The 22,594-nt window shown below is 38.1% G+C and overlaps 2 protein-coding genes across 2 annotated transcripts; one reads left to right on the top strand and one right to left on the bottom strand.

Annotated features, from left to right (window-relative positions):
• The first annotated feature begins 9,614 nt into the window (after positions 1 to 9,614).
• Positions 9,615 to 16,045, top strand: LOC134745341 (cytochrome c oxidase assembly protein COX11, mitochondrial). The gene is made up of 4 exons (XM_063679356.1): positions 9,615 to 9,944; positions 13,703 to 13,858; positions 14,045 to 14,212; positions 15,795 to 16,045. The coding sequence occupies exons 1-4, from the start codon at positions 9,708 to 9,710 to the stop codon at positions 15,939 to 15,941; spliced, it is 708 nt and encodes a 235-aa protein (XP_063535426.1). The 5' UTR covers positions 9,615 to 9,707; the 3' UTR covers positions 15,942 to 16,045.
• Positions 16,046 to 16,317: 272 nt separating this feature from the next.
• On the bottom strand, positions 16,318 to 22,097 carry LOC134745372 (tektin-3-like). Its single transcript, XM_063679407.1, has 11 exons — positions 21,955 to 22,097; positions 21,725 to 21,864; positions 20,919 to 21,170; positions 20,584 to 20,674; positions 20,319 to 20,460; positions 19,881 to 19,978; positions 19,668 to 19,787; positions 18,803 to 18,935; positions 18,367 to 18,497; positions 17,911 to 18,065; positions 16,318 to 16,756 (listed from the first exon to the last, which is right to left on the bottom strand). Exons 1-11 carry the CDS (start codon positions 21,979 to 21,981, stop codon positions 16,546 to 16,548), a joined length of 1,500 nt encoding a protein of 499 aa, XP_063535477.1. The 5' UTR covers positions 21,982 to 22,097; the 3' UTR covers positions 16,318 to 16,545.
• Between the last annotated feature and the right edge of the window lie 497 nt (positions 22,098 to 22,594).

Raw genomic sequence — 22,594 nt, 5'->3', positions numbered from 1 at the left:
TTCTTTGGTTTCACTGGCTAATGGTCAAATTTGGGAGGATTGGGACGAATTGTGTGGGATACAAAACTAACAAACACTAACATTGCATGATAAGTGATAAAATATACCTATAGTATTCTGAAAACTTGTAACTAGGATCAGTCTTGTTTTTTGGTCTGCAGGTAGTCTTTTACATTTTGCGTCAACATCTACCACTCTCGAGAAAACTTCAAAGATATTACCTAGAATAATTAGTGCTAGGCCTGCCATTTTTCTTGTGTAAATAAGACTTTGCTGATCGAATACTGTGAAACGAACAACGTTTAAATGGTCGCATGTATAATATAAGGAGGTAGATATAGATATACCTGTAGATAAAGCAAATTAATGGGAGACATGGTGCATTATCCTACGCTTGGCGGCACATTTTATTCTTAAAGGTGGCTTGGCTTTACAGTAACGGTGGTAGCTTAAGTACTTGCACGTTTTATTTTGATTTGCGTTTTATTTCAGTTGCACAGTTGTACACTCCTTATATATTGGGTTATGGTACTTCGGGTTTGAGCGGCGGTAAGGCGGGATGGACGCTATACGAATGTGTGGACTGCGGCAACAAGTATAAGCACAAAGGTTCTCTCCAACGGCACATTAAGTACGAGTGCCGAAAACAACCCAGTTTTAAGTGCCCATACTGTGTGTATCGGGCCTATCAGAAACACAACTTGTTATTGCACGAACGCCATCTACATAAAGATTTGCCGGAGAAGGTGGATTTCGTATCGGAATGACACGCCAGGGCGTCAATGTCAGTAAAGTTCTTGTTTTTCTGTAGCGACTAACATTGGGTTTAAGTCTAGAACATTATTAACTAACCAACTAGGTATAGTTTTTTTTTTTTGGAAAAAAACTCAAAAAATATTGGATAGTAACACCTAGATATATTATTTAAGCATGATTTTAAATTCAATTTCCGGTTCGGTATCACTTCCATTAGTATTTTAGTTTGCACGTAACTAGTATTTTATTTTAAGCTTTATAGCTTCATATCCTAGAATGCAGTAGTTTGGGTGTACAATACCTTCACAAGACAACTAATAATTTGAAAATGGCCATTGATAATTTAAGAAAATGCTAAAGACAACTATCAGAAATAATAAAATAATGTCAATAAAATCACGCTCGTCTTACTAGATGGCGTTATAACCCAAGCTGAAATCAAAGCGCCATACAAAATAAATTGCGTATGACCTTTGATATGGAACGCCACATAATTAAGAAACCTTACCAGAGTAATGAGGAACACGATTTGCAAAACTTAAATTATTTGCCTCCATAAATATATAAACTGTTATTAATGGCCTTGTCGAAGATACGTTTGTTGATAATAAAGAAATATTGAATCTTATTTCTGTTACAGCTATTAACAGTTTCAAAGAAAGAAAATCCTTGGACCCAATACTTAACTCCACAATATCATCGAGCCGAATGCAAGAGGATAGTATAGAAATGAATGAAGTATGCAGGCCAACCTACAGTCTACACATCATAACGGGTGCCCAAACGTTAAGTGTAATTTTTTTTACAGGTATTGTAAGCAAATAATGCACTATCGTAACGTAACAGAATCATTGCAAAGGAAGCACCATATTTCACTGGCTTCACCCAACGACATTAATGAGGGCTAACGCGTATGAATTCGCCGCTAGGGGCGCTAGTGTAGATGATGGTCTTTTCTATAGTTCGAAATGTCACTTGTCACTTCAATGATTGACAGCTGTTCTTTAGTCTTTTGGACCACCATCAACAGAGGCGCCAACTGGTGAGCAAAAAAACGATAGCCCTCATTACATTATCTACATATAGTATAAAACTCGGGTGATTTTTCGGGCTAGGATTCTTATCAGTTAATAAGGACCTAACAGACTACTGAAAAGACGGTTTCCGTTCTCGAATTTAAATTGCCGTGACGTGAGTCATACTAACACTAAGCTAATTATACGGTTTAACTGGCGTACTTTTGGTACGCGTTAAATCGTTGTTCTAGCTATTGGTTAAAGTTGCGAGTCAATAAATTAACCTGACATCCTGAGTTTCTACTAGATACACCACCCGAGTGGCTGCAATACCTAATCTAAAAAGATGTCGACACTTTAATATGTTTACAGTACATATGGTGCTACTTTCTCGCACTAGTGCGTCAAATAGCACTTTTCGTGCATATGTCGAAAGTTTAAAGGGCCATATGTACTGTAAAACTTTGTACGATACACGTGCGAATAGGTAATTCGCAACTCGTGTCTATTTAAAACACTCCCTGCGGTCGTGTTTTAATTTATCGCCACTCGTTTCGAATTTCCTCTTTTCCGCACTTGTATCGTAAATAACTATTCTAACACAAGTGGGTTTGTAGCCTTTTGTCTTTTTAATTTGGACGTAGGTAGTCGGCAAGGCCTTTAATAAGTAGGAAAAAAAATACTGTCAATAATGCCAATGGTGTATCCAATAATTTGAAGATTATTTATAATGTCAATTGTATGTCTAAACATTTTCTAAACCTTAGGAAGCGTTGGAACCACCCCACCGGCTAAAAATAAGGAAGAGTTAGGCTAAGCTAACTCTGCGCCGTATTTGATAGCACAGTGTGCAAGTGTTATAAATTATAGACGTTTGAAGTTTATGATAACACTTCCACACTGCTATCAAACACGGTGCAAAGTTAGCTTGCCTGACTATAGGCCGTTATCAATCAAATTTGTTTTGTTAATTTTACAATGTTATAATAGGGTATTTTCTAACCTTTATCATATGTAGAAAACATATGGTAAACCTTAACAGATCTTTGAAGTAATGATTCTTAAGTTTGATGTTTATAATTTCATGTGAAGTATGTAAGAGAGTGCCTTTAACATACCTAATCGAGTAGGTGTACTGTTAGCAGAATAATTTAGAGGCTATTAAAGTATTCAAACGTAGTGCCAAACCTTGTGCCTTCATTATATTTTGTATTAGAAAGTCCAATAAGAAACAAAATCATTGGAACATTTTTATAGTTGGCGATAAGTAGCTGCATTCGTATGCAGTTCCGATATAATGAAGTTTTACATTGTATAAGATGAATGTACCTACTTGTCTTGTTATGCAATGTTTAATGGCTTCTCTAAACGATGGACCAGCGAGATGGTCATGCGATGACTGAGAGCACGCACTATGGATACGTACGCACCATCGCACCTTTGATGTGCGGACGAAAAACCGACACCGTGGCCATCCCATCGCCATCCCGCCGCGCCATAAGCCATCCGGCACCACTACCCTCTCTACACGCTGGCCCATCGTGTGGAGGAGCCATGAAGTTTCTCCAGCTAAAACTTATTTTTGGCAGTTACTCTAGGGCAGCTATTTATCTTGACTGTTGATTTACATTTTAAATTATAATGAAATTTTAGACAAATGTAATTAGTTTTATGTAAGACATTTTATACATTATTACGAATAGATTGTTATATTTTCTTGTTCTTGTTATGAATAATTATTTGTTAAGTGTGTGTTCCTTGTTACCAAAGAAAATGTATTATCGTAAAGTATAAGGGGGAAATGGTAGTGAGTGAGGTCACTGAGGTCTTATACATATCGAAGGCAAAAGAACTCTAATACACAGTTGAAGAATATAACATAATGATCGAGGCACGGTTTTGACAACTGTGCATGGTAGCTAGTTCTATCATACTTCGCGGGACAAGATTACGAAGTGTAAACATTGGGCACAGTTACCTACCTCATAGCACAGTGCAGTAGTAGGTACTTTGCAATTAATTGCATACCGTTATTTGCTTCATCTGTATTCTGTGTAGTGTACTTCCAACTACAACAGTTCCTTTGTCTTTGAATAAATCAAAAGAACATGCCTAATTAATATAGGGTGGTTCAAAAGCTTTTTTTTTTTAATTTTTCGACGGGACATCCCTTATTTTGTTACACTTATTATGCTGATAAAATACCTACACCAAGTTTTGTAACTTACACTATTTGAACGTGTGATTTATAAGTTATTAAGTAAATAAATATTTTTATTTGTAATTTTTAAGTTAGATTTTTTGAATTTCAGCTAAAAATTCATAAAAATAGGAATAATAATGATTTTTTTACTTAATAACTTATAAATCACATCTTCAAATAATGTGAAACCAACTACATAAGTACATAGTAAATAAAAATCTAAAAAATAACTTTTTTATTCTTTTGGATTTCATACAACGAAGCTGACATAAAGTTACAATACTTATCAACATAAGTGTAACAAAATATATAATTATGCTATCAAAAAAAGTAAATGGCCCCTGTTCTTCTGGTCTCTGAGCCGTGTAAATAACAAGTACATCCAAACTTCATACCTACGATCTTATGTCCCTTCGAAATATGGCTTATGGAACCATCCTGTGACACAGAGAGAGCTTTTATGGTAAAGCCTTCTGTTGAAACATTCAGTGGAGATTAGCAGTCTTTATTATTTACTCCTCTCAGACTACATTAATGTTACTACCTGCCTTTCCGCCCGGATGGTATTATTGTCGTGAGCAAGTGTTATGTTATGTATACCAAACGTTTTGTAACCAAAAAATGTATTAGTACAGTATTTCTGTTAACGATTTTATTGCATTTGTTACTGTTATAAGTACTAAGTTACCGTTAAAGTTCAAATTTGAATCGCGCAATATTGAAACCAAAGAATCTACCAGTCGATTCTTAGCCTAAGATTTTAGTGCTTTAATAAAATACATAGTTTTAATTACTGTTAGGTAAATTATTATGGTTATTTACTAGATAATGAGTTTTGGATATTAGTTAAAGACGTGACATTATTCTAGGAGGTTTATTGTTTTGGTTTTGTATTGAAGATAACTTTCTAGACAGAACAAGAATTATATCAAAATGTATGATCTGCCTAATTTGCTTATACTACATTTATTAGATGATCAAACTTGGTAAATTAATACGTAAATCAGTATGTAGTTAAGAAAAAGATATTTTTTATTAAGAAAGTGTACATCATTCAATTATATATACAAGAACTAGACATTAATTGGGCAACTTAGTCTAAATATAAATTACTTTTCACAAACTATAAACTGCTAAAATGAGCCAAATTTAAGTAATATTAGGTATACTTCACAGTATTATAAAATGTAAGCAGCAGTGGGATTACGAAACTTTCGAGCCTTACTGTTGTATATGGCGTCAATTGAAATAGCGCAACGCCATCTAGTGAGCTCTCGGATCAATATAAAACTTAGCGCTGTCCTCTTATTTGCAGTTTCTCTCTGAAGTGTTTCTATCCATAACAATTATGAGAGACACGACATTGCATGGAGTGGTAATTCTCCATTAGTTTACACCACGTCTGAATCTGCTAAACATAAAACTAAAATACTTTGATGATCTTGTTAAACTCGTTTAGCTTTAGCAAGATTACATTTCTAACTGTAATAAGTGATCCATTCTCCAATTTTCGAAAGACGCAATTTTATTTAAATGATTATTGTATTTTTAACGACATTTGAGTGTGTTTGGTTAATTTGGTTTGTTCTTTTTTTAATTGGAAATGCATGTGAATAAATGTTTCAATTTAACGAGTTTCTTTTATTAATATATCCTTGATATACCTAAGGATATCAAATCGCGAAACTAGTACGATAGCATTAGCTAGAGTTTACTGTAAGTAGAATTTTAGAATATTCATAGGGCGAGCCAATAAGAAGTTGATTACAAACTGACTTCTTGTTTCAGGTGAGGTTGATTTCTTTAAAACAATGATGCAAAACATGATGCCCATTATGCCAATGAAGACAAAAAACTACTGGTCCCAATACGACATGTCCTACGAATGTGAGAAGTGCAAGAGAAAATACCGGCATAAAAGCACATACAGGCGACACGTTACTTATGAATGCGGGAAAGAACCAATGTTCCGATGTCCATTTCTAGATTGTAATTACAAAGCTTATCAAAAAACCCACACAGATGCACACATCAAGACGAAACACAAATTGTCGTTAGAATACAAACGATGATGCACAGACGCACCTAGGTTTAACAAAATTGTGATATTAAAGTAATTTATTCTTTTACGTGTAAGTTTTATTTATGGAACGTGAATATTCAAGGTCCGTTAGATATTAAGGAAGAACATAATCATCTTCAGCGCAAGTTCATTTCAAAAGCCGTCCAACTAGGAAAGTGTTAAAATAATGCAGCAGAGATAACTTTTACTTCGGAATTAAACAATTACTTATAAGTAAAACATTGTAAACACTTACAGAATTGCCGCTTTATTATGTCAATAAAATCTGTCGAAATAATTTCTTGAAAGTAACAATTAAACACATTGCAACTACGACTGAATACGGAGACTTCTGAGACCAATAATTATATATCATGTTAGTTCAGTTCAGTTTTTGGTTCTTATGGCATCTGATCAAATCAAATACTTTTCCAATTCAAAATTTGTGTTAGTGTTAAATGACTTTTTGACATAAGGGATATCCGTATCCTTTCAGACCTGTTTTTGAACTAGCAACACTAGTGTCATAGTAATTAAAGCAGTTAAAGACGACCGGACCGCGACCTTGGAGCGGTCAAAATATCTCTTTTTCGCTCTCATTTATAGCTGCGTCCTTAACGGACGTACGGCGGACACGATCGAAAGTGCCAGACTGGACCAAGGTGGCAGTCCGGCGCGGCCGTCTGTAAACACCTCAGAATAATGACTAAAGCAAAGAAGCCGGGCAAAAATAAAAGCTTGGTAAAAGATATCGTATTCACAACACGTTATTACTTTTTGTCTATGAGTGAGTGAGACAACAATCCGCAAGTTCTTTCGTTTTTTTCAGTATTGTCATAAGATAAACTGAGGGAAATGTCAAATGGTCCTATGTGGTTCTATAATATAATCCAGCCAAATAAAATATATGTTCGTTATTTCACAGGTAGGTGTCAACTGTTACAACTTGACATAGTCGTATTATTTTAGTTGAAATATTTCGGGATGTTTCAGCGGTCATCTTGGTTTATTTTAATTATATTTTTGCTATTCCTGAAAGATTGTTGGAAAACGTGCTGAGTTTTTATTTGTAATGGTTTGAAGTTCCCTTTGTGATAATGTCTTGTGTGATCGAGGGCTGTAAATCGCATACAGGAAGAAAAGAAAATACGCACGAACCGATAACCTTTAATCGGTGAGTTTTGTTCAATTTTGAAGAAATTTATTTATAGGACCTGACCCTAATCATAGAAATTCTTTATAGATTTTTGCATATATTTTCGAACTTTTCTGCTAAGTATGAAAGGTTATATTTTTGGCATAGTGATGTATCGACCTCAGATCAATAACCTATCGACATTTACAGCTTTCTTATAGTTTGGCCCAGGACTGTCTCATTTTAATTGATGAGTACAGTCAAGGGCATAAATATATATACATTCCCAAAGTCTCAAAAATATGTGTACGCTCAGACAATAAAATCGTGTTCACATATTTTTAAGCCATTTGTCTGGATCGATATTTTTACTGTACCTATAGTTTTCTTTGTTCTTACTTACTGACAGATTGTGTTTGCCAGACTATAGTTTAATACTAAAAACCGGTCAAGTGCGGGTCGGACGCGCGCACCAAGGGGACCGTACTTTTTAGTATTTGTTGTTATAGCGGCAACAGAAATACATCATCTGTGAAAATTTCAACTGTCTAGCTATCACGGTTCATGAGATACAGCCTGGTGACAGACAGACGGACAGCGAAGTATTAGTAATAGGGTCCCGTTTTTACCCTTTGGGTACGGAACCCTAATAAAAAAGACATTAATGATCATTGATGAATGTTCCTTTTATTAATATTGTTGGTCACAAAACTCAAATTTTTATTTTAGATTTCCAAAGGACGAGGAATAGGGGATATTACTGCAATGTTCTGCCACCAGTGCAGCACTAGCTTTTTTAGTGCACCGTAGAGTAACTTATTCATACTGTACCTTTAACAGGTTTTTGACAAGTTTTCAGGGGACCTACCGGAAAACTCGAATCCGAAATTTCGTTATCTAGCTGCCTCTTTATCGCTCGAATACGCAAGAGTGACAGAGAGCGATAGACCCTCAGATTGTGATAGTGGCGCCACCTACGCCGAGTTTCGCGTAATATTCCCTATTATTAAATAATAAAAAAATATTACACGAACGTTTTTTTTTATTATTTCCTATTTGGTACAGTCAGCTGCAGAGAAAAGGTACCCCACGTCCATACTAATTTACAGAACTTTGTATGCAGGGGGGTGCCTTTTCTCTGCAGCTGACTGTACATGACTAGAAACTATACTTAGTCTTTTAGCATTAGAAAAAACGGTAAACCATTTCCACGTGTCTTTTTATTGACAAGTTTTTTTATAAATATAACAATATTTTAGTTATGAAAGCAAAAGTATGTAAATGATCGTATATTATATTTGTTGTGACTTATTTTCAAAGAGTTTTTCGATAAAACGACACGTTAAGATCGCTCGCCTTCTTTCTAATGATAAAAAAACGAGAGGTATAGTTAGACGGTTCTGAGTGGTAGACTGCAAATGAGATAAAAGCTATATTAGGTACATGCATTAATCCTCATATCAGGCGGCTCTTTGATTCCAAGGATTGCATAATTTTTATACTTTTTAATGATTTTTAGAATATGAAAATTATAAAAAGTGTAAAAGTTATGCAATCCTTGTATTCCACGCATTTCATTTCATTTCAATGAGCCGCCTGCTACAGATTTCTTGAAATTGCCGCGTTTTTTCAGGTTCAACTTTCATTAGCCAGACTATTATCAATTTGCCAATTTCGTGATTATTATTTTACACGGCACATAAACTTATGCATAATTTATCGATATAAAAAGTCGACACAGTTACATCCCTAGCAAATTATCAAACTTATGACACCGTACGTAAATGAGAAATAACAAGCATATATGCATCTCTTTTCGGCACATTATCTAATTCGTAAGGAAGTAAAGTACGGGTATACATATTTGCGAAGCATTTTTGCCTGACTTCTATGCTTTAGTCATTATTCTGAGGTAAACACTTGCTACATATTAAGGCCGGTTTACATTCGCGTGCGAGCCACGAGACGCGAATGTAAACCAAAAAACAAAAAAAATAAAAATAAAGTAAATTGTAATTAAACTCTGTCAAGCCGTTTCCGTCAGTAGAAAAACGCGGCAAATTTAAAAAAATGTAGGCGCGAAGGGTAATCGTATCGATTAAGAACATCTGTAATTTTACCAATGTGAAAGCAATAAATATATTATATATATATATATATATATTAATCGACAATCATCCCATAGAAAATTTGAATTTCGCGCCTTTTTCTACTGACAAAGTTATTTAACCGGCTATATTATCCTCGACTCTCCACTTCGCTCCACACTTGTGCGCGAATCGCGGCGCGAAGCCGCGAACGCGAGTGTGGAGTCTAGTTCGCTAATCAGCGAAATCGACTCCACACTCGCGTTCGCGGCTTTGCGCCGCGTAGTCTGGAGCGCTTAATGCTCTTGCTTGCTTGTTGCATAAGTCGAAAAATACGACTCTCTTCTGTCACTGTCATGAGTTTTAAATGTTTATCGGACATACAATTTCTCCGATTTTATTGAAAATGTTATAATATAATATTCTATTAAACATTGAATGAAACATCATGATGAATCGCCTTATATTCATGAATAGGTGCAATGTTAATTTATTTAGGAACAGTATTATCAGATCTTCACCGAAATTATTGACTCCTGTGAAATGTCCTTCCAACTTCTTTATCCGAGGATCTCACGACCAGAAGAAGAATATCAGATCAACTTTAAACTATGTAGTAGCCCTAGGTGTCATGACTGTAGGCCTGAGTTACGCAGCTGTGCCGCTCTACCGAATATTCTGCCAGGTAAAACTAACCTCACAATAATTAGTTACATTTTCCTGTTATTCAACTGCTGTTCGGAACAGTGTTCCTACTGTTCCTGCACTTTGCCAATTTTGTGATGATTAGATCTATAAGTGTTGACTACATGAATCGATAAGATTATTTCACTGTATACAAAGAACAAACGAATGATAGAACTGAATACCATATTATATTGCATTCAATCCACCCTACCTCAAAGATTTTACAACTCCACAAGTGTACTTAATATTTTATTTTTAATATATATTTTTTTGTAATGCTAGTATGTAAGTTTATCACGAAAATAAATGATTTATGATGATTATTTCTGTAGACTGGAGAATGTCTTTATTAGAGTTTACAACTCTACAAGTGTACTTAATATTTTATTTTTAATAATGCATGGCACTCTTAATTTTTATGGTTTTAATAATTATGGTATTAAAACAATTCTCATATTAGATCTGTAGACTGAAGAATGTCTTTATTAGAGTTTACAACTCCACAAGTGTACTTAATATTTTATTTTTAATAATGCATGGCACTCTTTATTTTTATGCTTTTAATAATTATGGTATTAAAACAATTCTCATATTAGATCTGAAGACTGAAGTATGTCTAAGAGTTTATTGGATAACCCTACATATCCAATAAACTCTTCCTTCCTTAGCCATTGGACAAACCCTGAAATCCCACATAGGGTTACTTCTCAGGAATGTTATAATGTTAATCTTTTTTCAATTAGAACAAAAGTTAAAAATATAAATTTTCAAAGAAAATTTACACGGAGTAGGATGGAGATGGCAAGTGGGCGTTCCCGTCTATCCGACAGTTAGTAGCGACCGACTCACTTTATGCACAGACTATGCTCAGTTGTTGTGTAAACTTCATGCTCGAATGACATTCACGTCGTATGTACGCTCGTCTAACAAAAATTGATAATTAAATTTAAAATGCCGTATTGTGCAGTATTAAGCTGCAGAAATCACAGCGGTTTAAAAAATCTTTCACGTGGAGGTATTTCCTATCACCGGTGGTTATTTATTTAAATATAATCCGATAAATACGAAAAATCTGTTTCTATTGCATTATTTACGAATGTTCGTTAAGTAAATCTATATTTTATCAGTTAGAACTTAGAGTTCACAATCCTTTGTCACTATTCTTTACGTTTATCTGGAATATTCGCTATCCTAAATGTCAAATAACTTCGCTACTTAGATGCTGCGCAATGTCGATATTTATATCGATAAAGTTAAAGTTACGATATTTCAAGTTTGATGTTTGGTAGTTCGGTAATAAATTATTATTTTAGACACGTTTCTAATTATTATTTGGGATAATCAATGTCTTAGTAAATATGGCAGCTCTGGTCATCAAGCACTAAGTTAAGTCGGGGTCATTTCATGGCAACCTTTCAAACCTTCGTATTCCTTTATATAAGTTTTTGTTTTTTACACCTATCATATTTTCATCGTTAATATAATTAGACTAGGTACTTAATGCACTTATGCGTACAATGCATGCAATGTGCCATGAATAAACGTTTTATATTTTCTATTTCTTTATTATTAATTATTGTAGGTTACCACAAGATGCCGATATTAAAAATAAATGGGTCAATGCTACTGGGCAAGAAAATTAGTTTCCGCAAAAATATAGCACCATTTGCTAGGAGCATTTCTTAGAGAAAGATTTCTGGGGATAAAATTGCCATACATCTCATCTAGCGTCCACACGCCTAAAACTTAGTTACTAATTTAGTAATTATTAGTGACATTCGGGCTCACTTAATTAATAAAAAGTGTTCCGTACCACGCAAACTAGCGTGAAATATTGGAATTTTGTCGCCCCCCTTCCTGATTTGATAGGTCACAATCTTACAATCAAATCAAGTGGGATCGATGAGCCAGTTTCATGTATGCTTTCACACCATACAATTAATTTGACAATTTAATCAGGTTGTCCCGTCTAGATTGGCCTTAAATGCTGCTACAAGTAAATATATTGTTAAAGACGAATACTTACCTATGTAAGTAATTGCAGATTTGTGATCACAAAATAACAGCAATACCGAGTTAATAGACCTTTAAAGAACTATGATTTTATCTGTTTGACTTTAAGATATATTTAATGTTCACATTAACAACCTAGTTGGTCAATTAATAAGAAACAAATTTCTAGTTAGATATTTGTTGTACTGTACTACATATTATTTTTCATACAATCACGATTATCACTACCTATATTATAATCATAAATAAAGTATCATCTAAATGTGTATATGTGTATGTGTACATACGGTAATGAAATATCAATACCTAACTGAACACACAAATATCGATAAAACACTCCGATTACACTGTCCCCTCCCTATATCGAATGGAACGATGTTCCAACGGTTAGCTACTCGCAGGCGTGTAGAGATCTCGAAAACACCAGTGTAACGTGACCGTGAGATCCGTAACAAACCATGCGTAATTAGACCTTACTTATACTGGTTTTTAGCCCTTTTCTCGCCTGTAATAAGTAAGTGATTTTAAAACTATAAAATAACGCCATCTGGTGTTGAGTAGTTGTATTAGGTGAACGTTGAGCGAGCTTTTGTGAGATGAATGAGATATTGAAAGAGTCGTATGTCATATAGCTTTGACATTATAATTTAAACCGTCAATCATGTAGCCTACAGTTGATATTCGTTCGAGAAATGTCCACCGGTAATAACTTTTTGGTATGGAAAGTTGCTACGAATCAGAGCAATTTTGTAAGTGTGTGACGTATTTTAACGTGGCTATGAATGTGTGAGTTTAGCGACACTGGGTTTCATACTAAATAGGAGTCATTTCACATCCACTAGTTTATTAATTCGTGAAAATTTATATCCAAATCTTTCTTTTAATAAACAACTTTGTATTTAATTTTTTATTTTATAACAATTTGTTCGAAAATGTGGGGCAATGATGACATTTGTCAAAATTCAGAATCTTATTAGTGTCATAAATAAAAAAGATAATCAAGAAGGTTTCATACTATTTATTACCTCAGGAGCTACTAACACCTACAGTACATACAGGCCGCTCCAAAGTAAAAATCGTAATTTGTTAATTTCTTCGATTGAATACGTTAATTTCTTCATAACCGCTACACCAATTTTTATATTTAAAAAAAATTAATCTGTTTATTTCATAAGAGGTTAGAGGTACAATCATTCATCTACTGATATCTATGATACTTTGTATACTGGTTCTACCCTAATGCATATGTATATTTCGGCTTTGTCCAATGGCTAAGGGCCTATACATAAACCCCAGTTGCAATTCAATGTCTCAACTCTTACTAGTAAAGGTTTATCTATTATCTGTAAGCTGTATATGGGGCATTTTCTATGAAAAGGGACCTTATTGTCGATGGCGCTTACGCCGCACAGCTTCGCGCGGCATTGTATTTATATCGGAGTATCGTTAATAATGGCGTAAGCGCCATCGATAACAAGGTCCCTTTTTATAGAAAATACCACATATATGAAGCAGTTGCACATCACCTAAAGCCTTGCTATAATCATGGGTAGAGGTGGTGATAGGCAGGGCTAAATAAATAATCCATCTTGTCCCATGTTCCTCTGATATTATTTATAATGTGTATAGTTTGTAAATAGTTATGTGTTATTATGTAAGTACTAACATAGGATGTAAGTTTTTCTGATTAACTAACAAAATATGAATCTGATGGTCTGAAATAAACAATTTTTTTTTAAATAGGCCTACAGCTACGGAGGAACAACAGGACTGGCTGAGCCAAGCAATGTAGTAAGCACAATGACTACAGTAAAGCATCGGCCCATCCGGGTGCGCTTCAATGCCGATGTAGCCTCGTCCATGCAGTGGAACTTCAAGCCACAGCAGCCAGATATCACAGTGAGTGTTTTTTAGGGTTCCGTACCAAGTAAAAAACCGGGCAAGTGAGAGTCAGACTCGCCCACCGAGGGTTCCGTACTTTTTAGTATTTATTGTTGTAGCAATGAATACTAAAAACAGAATAAAATAAATATTAAAGCGGGGTTCCCATACAACAAACGATTTTATTGCCGTTTTTTTCACCAGGTTTTGCCTGGGGAAACAGCCCTCGCGTTCTACACAGCGCGCAACCCCACTGACAAGCCAGTGACTGGCATCAGCACATACAATGTGATCCCGTTTGAAGCCGGACAATACTTCAACAAGATTCAGTGCTTCTGTTTTGAAGAGCAGCAGCTCAACCCCCACGAGCAGGTATTAAACAGTGTGCAATCCCACTCTCCACTGACACGCATGTGACCAGCATCAGTACATACAATATCAACCCATTTGAGGACGGACACTCTGGACAGTACAACACAGCCAGGGGGATGAATACTAATACATTTATTTATATATTTCAAATCAATCTTAAGAAAAACGAGACGACACTCAGTGTTGCCACTTTTTAACTTCTACTCTTTTTTGCCAGACTGTACTGTACTGCTAACAAACAAAAGTTAAAGCCTGACCAGTAATATATGATCATTGTCAGGGCGCTGTTATTTTCATATATAGGGTGACAGTTCAGAATAGTATGAAAATATTAGTTCCAGTGAAATTCCGCAACATGATCTTCCTAGCCTTATCAGCATTCTTCTACGACTCACATGGGTAGCCTGAGGTCTGCTCGGCAACCTAATCCCAAGAATAGGAACAGGCACTCGTTTTTACAAAAGTATCATATGACCTGCCAACTTAGAGGACAAACTAGGCCTTAATAGGATTAAGTACTCCAGTTTCCTCACATATCTAAATTAAACATGTAGGGTTTAGGGTTGATCACTCACACCCCAATGTCAACAATACTTTTTATTGACTTATAAGTACATATTAGATGCATACAATTACGGGTTCATACAAAAACAGGTTTACTTCCTAACTAAATTAAAACGTGAAGTAGACGGCAAGGTTGAGCACGCCTACTTCCGTTGCAAAGAGCCAAGGGACAGTCGGGAACCTATCGCCAAGGCACTAGCTAAATCCTAGGGAGGTCAGGGAGAAGACTGCAAGTGGCTATCGAACTCCCGTCCCACTGAGACTAGCCAAAGGACAGAGGGTGTACCTATCGCTAAGGCAGTCGCTAGCTGAATCATTCTGTTGCGGCGCGGACGCGGCTTTTATTCGGTCCGGTCGGCAATCGTCGTGCGCGCTCGGTGCTCTTCGGTGGCTGGCCGGTGTGACGCAGTACAGTGCGAGCAAGAAAGTATTCGAGCCCGCGCGCCGTGAGAATTTGTATTGTTACAAACATAAATGAAAAACTATAGATTGCGAATAATATGACCGGTGTGGCCTAGTGGGGCTAGTGGGTACTGGGTAGTGACCCTGCCTGCGAAGCCGATGGTCCTGGGTTCGAATCCCGGTAAGGGCATTTATTTGTGTGATGAGCACAGATATTTGTTCCTGAGTCATGGGTGTTTTATATGTATATAAGTATTACACTTTGCTAAATTTAGGAATAAATGATTTAGAATCCTAAATTAGGAAAGTGTAATCGCGTTTAGCAAGTAAGGATGTCCTTATTAGGAGCAAGGATGGTTTTTAGAACTGTCGTGATCGTGACTAAATTTAGAACAGTGTAATCAGCCCGCGCAGCATGGTTCTCCTATCACTAAGTCCGTCACTTTCGCACTCACATACTTGTTAGAACGTGACAGGCATGGTGCGTACCGTGCTACGACCCCAGGAGCGTCTATCCTATCCTAAGCAGTCTAATTAGGTTGACAAAATTTTGCAAAGTGTAATAAGCTTGGGGCTAGGTTGATCTGTAAAAAATAACCAAATGTGTTGGTTTCAGGTGGACATGCCAGTCTTCTTCTACATAGACCCCGAGTACACACAAGACCCTCAAATGGAATACGTAGATGAAATCGTGCTCTCCTACACCTTCTTCGAGGCCAAGGAGGGCCTGAAACTCCCCGTACCCACGTATGTCAAGCAATAATGATATTATAATATACCTACTGTAAATAATAGTTTAGAATGCATTTGTTTTGCTTAAGACGCTGTGGTTTGTTAAGTTTATTTTTGAATATAATGAAATGCACATTTGTGACTTTTAGTCAGTGAAAATGAAAAGTAACGAAATCCTTGCTCTTTTTTCACACTCATCAGGGTTTGAGTAGTAAGTAATGAAAGAAGTAGAAAAATCGAAATCGCCCATTCATATGGTATCATGAAAATTTTTAAGTGGTAAAGTCTAAGTATACAGCGTGTACAGAGGAAAATTTTAAACTTAGGATGCCAATATTTAAGTTTTTCTACCCTTATCTGCTTATTATGGGATTATCTGCTCTGTCTGAGAAAAACAACACACTGCATTTTTATTAAAAATTTACTCATAATTTATAACAGGGCCACAACCCAAAACCAACTAGAGATCCTTTACACTTGCAAAGTAAAATAGATCTCTAAGTACAAGAGAAATGCGATGGTGTCAGAACTAAGATGCTGATCCGCACAGGCACAGGTGTGTGAGCGAGACAGCGTTATTCACATATATAGCGATGTCCCGCTCGCACAACGGATCCGCATCCAATGTGATCGCTTTAGGACTTGATGGCGGCGGTGACGGGGTATCCTCGACGCAGTCCCATGCACTGATCGCGGTCGATGAAGAGAGTGGCGCTCTTGTTGCGCAGGTCTGCCTCCAGCCCGGCGCGGACGCCGAGCAGCGTCTGGTGGGTGCCCTCCGCCGTGGCGATCTTGGAGCGAAGAGTCTCCATGGTTTCTTGGAGGTCGCACACTTCTTTTACGAGTCTGTAATGAAGAAAAAGTGTTACTTGAGAATTGTTGTTGGTAGTGTTCAGGGACGTAGCTAGAGGGTAGGGCGCCCGGGGCAGTCACCAAATTCGCGCCCCCTGATGACTGACAAAAGTTTCCCTGCTGCTGCCATTTGCCCATTTTGGCGCCCCCCCTTGGATGGCGCCCGGGGCACTTGCCCCCTCTGCCCCCCCCCCCCTAGTTACGCCACTGGTGGTGTTAAACAAACAGAGCGTTTTACAACGAGTGTGAGAGTGAGTATGCACGACGGGTCCCTGTTGTAGCCTGTCTTCTGGCTTGCTTGCTTGGCTGTCTTGCGGCGTGTGCGCCCTGGTCTGAAGCCTCGTAGGTACAGTCACCATCAGATATATCGGAGCGCCCAAGGTGCTCACAAATATCTGAACATACACTCTAGCCCCTTGATAATAGAGGTGTGTTCAGATATTTGTGAGTACCTTGGCCGCACCGATATATCTGATGGCGACTGTACGACTGTTTGGTGTTTGCCTCAAAGGTGAGACGGCCCACAGCACAGGACCAAGAAGACAGTTTTTACCAGTGGTTCTTAACCTTTCATTTATAAGATAACTTTTTTCGGACCACGGACTGTTTGGAAGTAACCTATGACGATAAAAGTCAACACAGGAACTGTTATAACTTCAGGTGCTTCCAGGGATCACTGGTATCAATAGATACATCCATACTAATATTATAAATGCGAAAGTCTGTCTGTCTGTCTGTCTGTCTGTCTGTGTGTTACTTCTTCACGCTTAAACCGCTGAACCGATTTAGTTGAAATTTGGTATACAGATAGTTTGAGTCCCGGGGAAGGACATAGGATACTTTTTATCCCAGAACTCACCCCTCAAGGGGGTGGAAATTTGTATGGGGAATCAATAACCGCTGAACCGATTTAGATGAAACTTGGTATGGGGATAGTTTGAGCTGTGGGAAATGATATAGAATAACTTTTATCCCCAAAATCATCCCTTAAGGAGAGAAAAAATGGGGTGGAAATGTATAGTGTGGACCAATTTGGGGGTGAAAAAGGATGGATTAAAAAGCAGATTTGTTTAAGAATTAAGGTACCCAAATTACTAATTCCACGCAGACGAAGTCGCGGGCAAAAGCTAGTAATTGATAAAGAATACCTGTCCTGTGCCTCGTCGCGGCACTTCTCGAGGTGGGGGCGGTTGGTGCGCGCCTGCAGGCGAGTGTGCGCGACGCGCATCGGCTGCAGCTTGTCCTCTATAGCCTTGTTCAGGAGCTCTAGAGTCTTCTCGATGTCGAAGATTTCTTGTTGCACCTGAGAATAGTGATGTAGGTTATGTAATGGGTGCTGAAGTGAAGATCAGATGACGGATTGGAGATCGAGGGGAAAATGTAGTAGATACCGGTGGTGGTGAAAGATGCATGACAAAAGAAGGGGAACAACATCAGTTGACAACATTCCACTCGTTCCTTAAATCGAGATATCCATGCCCCGGTGCCTTAAGGATGAGTTGGGTAGGATGGGACGACCTGAGGAGGTTTCGAGCTCTTCACACACTCTAGCAGAGGATAACAAGCAGGAAGCAAGAATAAGATAGGTTGATTTGACGTTAAACCTTGTGGAGATGGAGTTGCAGCTTGTTCTTGATCTCAATAGTCTCAGCAATGCGGCGCGTGAAGCCGCTGTTGGTGTTGCTCCATTGATCCCAGATCTCCGTCGCCGATACGTTGATTAAGTTGTCCGTGTCTGTGAATAAATACAAAATGATATATTTTTGAAAGTGACTCCTTGTATAGGTAGGTTCAAACTCTGACACGCCTTCAGAGCTTTGTGGGATGGCATAATTTGTATTACTTAATTGTAAGCGGCCTTCAATAATCTATGATAGGGGGAACTGACTGAAATATGTTTGGGAACCCCAGATGTAGATTGAGACATACCCCAAGCGGATATTAGGTAGGTACTGCTCATTTCAAAAATTGTTATAACCTGATCGCTTTAAGTGGATGCTGGCGCACGATAGAGTAAAAAGACCACCTATAGCCATTTACCTGAAAGCATCTGGATAGCTTTAGCCCGTTCGGACTGTGAGCGCTGCAGCGTAGCCGCGCTGGCGGCGGCCCAGCGTGCCGTGTCGCACACCGTCGGGTCGTAGCGCTCGATACCAGCGTAGAATTGTAAGCCCTAAGGTCAGAAAGGAAGTTATAGTCATCATCATCTTCCTCGCGTTGTCTCGGCATATTGCCACGGCTCATGGGAGCCTGGGGTCCTCTTGGCAACGAATCCCAGGAATTGGTTTTTACGAAAGCGACTGCCATCTGACCTTCGGTATGCGACCTACATATGCAAACACAACGCGCCTCGGGATTGTTAGGCCACCAGCGCTTCGGTCAGGAAGGAAGTGTTAATGAGCTAATATTAATATTATATTTGTCGCCACAGGTAGTTTGAGGACTAAGTTGATAATTGTATGCTAAACAATAAAACACGAGGGCGTGCGCCTTGCAGGATAGCCGTGTCGGACTTGCTTAACTTGCAGTGGGGTTAAACGGTTAGGTTTAGGTGCCAATTTCTAAGAGGGGATTTAACTCCATAGACAAAAAATGGGCTGTTGTTTTTAATTCAAAACTAACTAATTTCGAATTCATAGAGGATTTTCTGGTGAGCACTAGTCAGTTAAAACCTAAATAATCGCAGTTACCTATCTGCGTTGAGCTTTTTGCATTTAACCTCGTTGGATAAAACAACCTCCAGACTCCAAAAAAGCGACGCCTTATGCAACGATAGTAAAAAAGTCTGGGGAATAAGTCACTGTACCTAATAAGAGCTTTTTTTTTCACCCTATCAAGTATAACGACTATAACGAAAGTGAGATGTCTCTAATCTAAAATCTAAATAGACCAGAAATTAAGTTACCTTGGAGAAGTTGTTGAGTTGATGGCACATGGAGTCAATACCGAGTGCGTACTCCTTGTTCCTCATGTCTGTTTCAAGCTCGTGTTGTGTGGCGCGGCAGTTCTTGGATTGCGCGCGCACCTGTGTTTTTTAAAAAAAGATGTCAAGATTGTTTACCCTTTTGCTAAAAAACTAAGTATAGTTGAATGATCCAGTCACCACAGTGTCTTGTACCTTCTCAAGCATATTGCGGAATTTGTCCTGACACTCGCGTAGAATGCCCACCTCCTTGAGCAATGACTGTTCTACGTTGTCATGCACTTGCTCCAACCCTGCAAAAAGAAATAACTTGTATACAATTGACACACATAAAAAATTGATCTATTATTTAGGTATCCAGAATAGATATGTGCCATTTTCAACCAAAATGGTCGGTATTTATTGTCGGTTGTCAATAAGGCGCTATTTACATATAGCTTCAATTTGAAATCAACCTTATCGACAACCGACAATGTGGTACCTTTTAGTTGAAAACGTCACATATTTCTATAGATCTCAACATTTGTATAGTAAACATCCGTGATAATCTTATGAGAGCGTAAGGTATCAACTAAAGCTACGTTAACACCACAGTTTGTAAGTTTGGTGTTATGGTGCCAACGCGCGACGTACCCTGGCGCTTTTCGCGGTGGTAGAGGCACTCCTGCACGATATGCAGCGGCCCCTCGATTCCCGCGATGGCGCGTTCCAACTGCCTCCGAGTGTCGTTCAACTTCTCGCATGTTGACACCAATCGCTCCATCTCTATTGACACCTGTGAACACCCATGGTCTTGAAAGAAAGGAAAGGCAAATTACTGAAATTACCTATATGAGCATAGTCCCGATTTTATCAACAGCAGCATTGTACATATACATAGCAATGTCCGCGAACTCACCTCATTCCTCCAAAAGGTTGTGTCGGTTATTCGCTCCCCAATCCTTCTGCCTGAGTCTCTTTGACCCTGTGAGCCGATTTCATCAGTTTCCCTAAAAAAGATCAAATGCGTGTAAAATGTAAACTATTTGATTGAAGGTTTGAAGAAACTCAGACTGGCCATATGGTGCAACTCCTTTTCATCTCGTTAATTTATCCTTCTAATTGGCCAATTTGGTGAAGTGTATCGCCTCTTTCATATGTGTTACAGTCAATAAGTTGTAATATTATTGTGGTTTGCTAGACTGCAACTCTAAAACAGCAAAACTATTCTCACTGCGCGGTCTTCCAACTCACCTGAGCATCCTCATGATATCATTCCTCACTCGCTCCGAGAAGTTCCTTTTCGCGTCCGACTCGTTATAATTCTTGATGCTGTTCTGGTTCCACTCGTACTGCGTGTATCTTGTGTAGAGAGCCGCCCGAGCCGCGTGCTCGGGGCTCCGGTCAAAACCAGTCACCAGATTAGGAAACCGGAGAGGTTCGGCTGCCATGCCCGCTGGAGTGTAGCACGGATCGACCATCGTGTTGGTTATGGGTTGGGAAGGCCTAAAAAAATGTTAACGTTTTACGATGACGACGATTCTTTATTGATCAGATTGATCTCGACAAGTTCCATGCAATTTTTTAGGTTCGCCATACCACATGGCGTGGCTTGTAATTCATTTCACCACATTTGAATTTGACATATCTACAGCTCTAGATCTCGTTTTCCTATTATTACGTAGGAACACTGGGCCCATGGTCGACCTACACAAAACAATTCATAAAGGAAGTGACGGTCAGACTAATAGGTGTCTCGGGCGACCACAGGGCAGGCTCCTTCTTCGCACAAAGATTAAGTCTGGCGGTGCAAAGGGGCAACGCCGCCAGCGTCCTAGGCACCATTCCAGAAGCGGGTAGCTTAGGGGAGGGGAGGTATTTTATATTTAGTTTTTATATACCTATATGTGTTGTTTAAAATATTTACTTGTTGTACCTATCAAATAAATCGTATTACGTAGGATGAATATTTGCGTAGATTTACCTACTTTTAGTTATTAAAAATAAAGGCGGAATAGATACATATCTACGAGTAGGTATTCTACTTTTATCCAACTCACATTGGAGTGACTTCGATCTCCTCGTAGCCCATAATAGGCCTCCAAGGGTGCTTCTTTGGACTATGGAAGCAGTACCCAACCTGTGGCGGCGCCAACGGTGCCCCCGCAGTTTCCTTCGTGGGGTTCCATTGTTGGAGTTGCTGCAAAGAAAGGTGTAAATATTATATGTTCTTTGTCAAGTCGGGTAAGTATCCCCAATCAATAATTTAATGGGCATATCATAGATTTACCGAGCACATTGTCACTTCCTTCGCCATTTTAATAAATTTTGCTTTGGGATTTGTAATAAATTGTTAAAAAAATGTAGGATTATTTTCAAATTTGAAAAAACTTGACATATTTAATTTAATCAAGATAGGCAACTTGAAAATACATGTCTGTACCAAAAGACGATCGTCGACGAAAAAAGCATTAATTAATAGACATACGCGTAGACATGGAGTACTTATATCTCTACCTTCCATACGTGTAGAAATAAAATAGACCGTTCTTAATAGGATAAACGAAGAATACTGAATTAAATTACAGTTTAGTTCTTTTTCTACTACGCGGCGCGAAGCCGCGAACGCAAGTGTGTAGTCGATTTCGCTGATTAGCAAACTAGACTCCACACGCGTTCGCGGCTTCGCGCACGAGTGTGGCCCCTTTATAGTTTGTCAAAAGACTGTCTCATTTCAAAGAGAGACAGAGAGAATCTTTGTCTTACACTAGTATTAGCACCCAAAAGAAAAGGATGAGTATAGTTTTTTTTGTTCTTATTTACTGACTATTTGGTTTAACCAACTATATTTAAAAGGGATCCCTTCAGATCCCTTGTTGTAATCTAAGTTTCAAAACAATGCATTAACGAAACGAAGCACATGCTACCAA

Source organism: Cydia strobilella, chromosome 11 (assembly GCF_947568885.1).
Source record: "Cydia strobilella chromosome 11, ilCydStro3.1, whole genome shotgun sequence".
Classification (NCBI taxonomy): Eukaryota; Metazoa; Arthropoda; class Insecta; order Lepidoptera; family Tortricidae; genus Cydia; species Cydia strobilella.
Note: the sequence above shows the minus strand (reverse complement) of the source record. Positions and strands in the feature narration are given on the sequence as shown.

Excerpts from the sequence above, each read along its gene's own strand:
- LOC134745341 (XM_063679356.1), top strand. The coding sequence starts at position 9,708 with ATGATGAATCGCCTTATATTCATGAATAGGTGCAATGTTAATTTATTT. Across the intron at positions 9,945-13,702 it reads TCTACCGAATATTCTGCCAG|GCCTACAGCTACGGAGGAAC; the intron begins GTAAAACTAACC and ends TTTTTTAAATAG. Across the intron at positions 14,213-15,794 it reads AGCTCAACCCCCACGAGCAG|GTGGACATGCCAGTCTTCTT; the intron begins GTATTAAACAGT and ends TGTTGGTTTCAG.
- LOC134745372 (XM_063679407.1), bottom strand. The coding sequence starts at position 21,981 with ATGGCGAAGGAAGTGACAATGTGCTCG. Across the intron at positions 21,865-21,954 it reads AGGAAGTGACAATGTGCTCG|CAACTCCAACAATGGAACCC; the intron begins GTAAATCTATGA and ends CTTTCTTTGCAG. Across the intron at positions 19,788-19,880 it reads TCCGCAATATGCTTGAGAAG|GTGCGCGCGCAATCCAAGAA; the intron begins GTACAAGACACT and ends TAAAAAACACAG.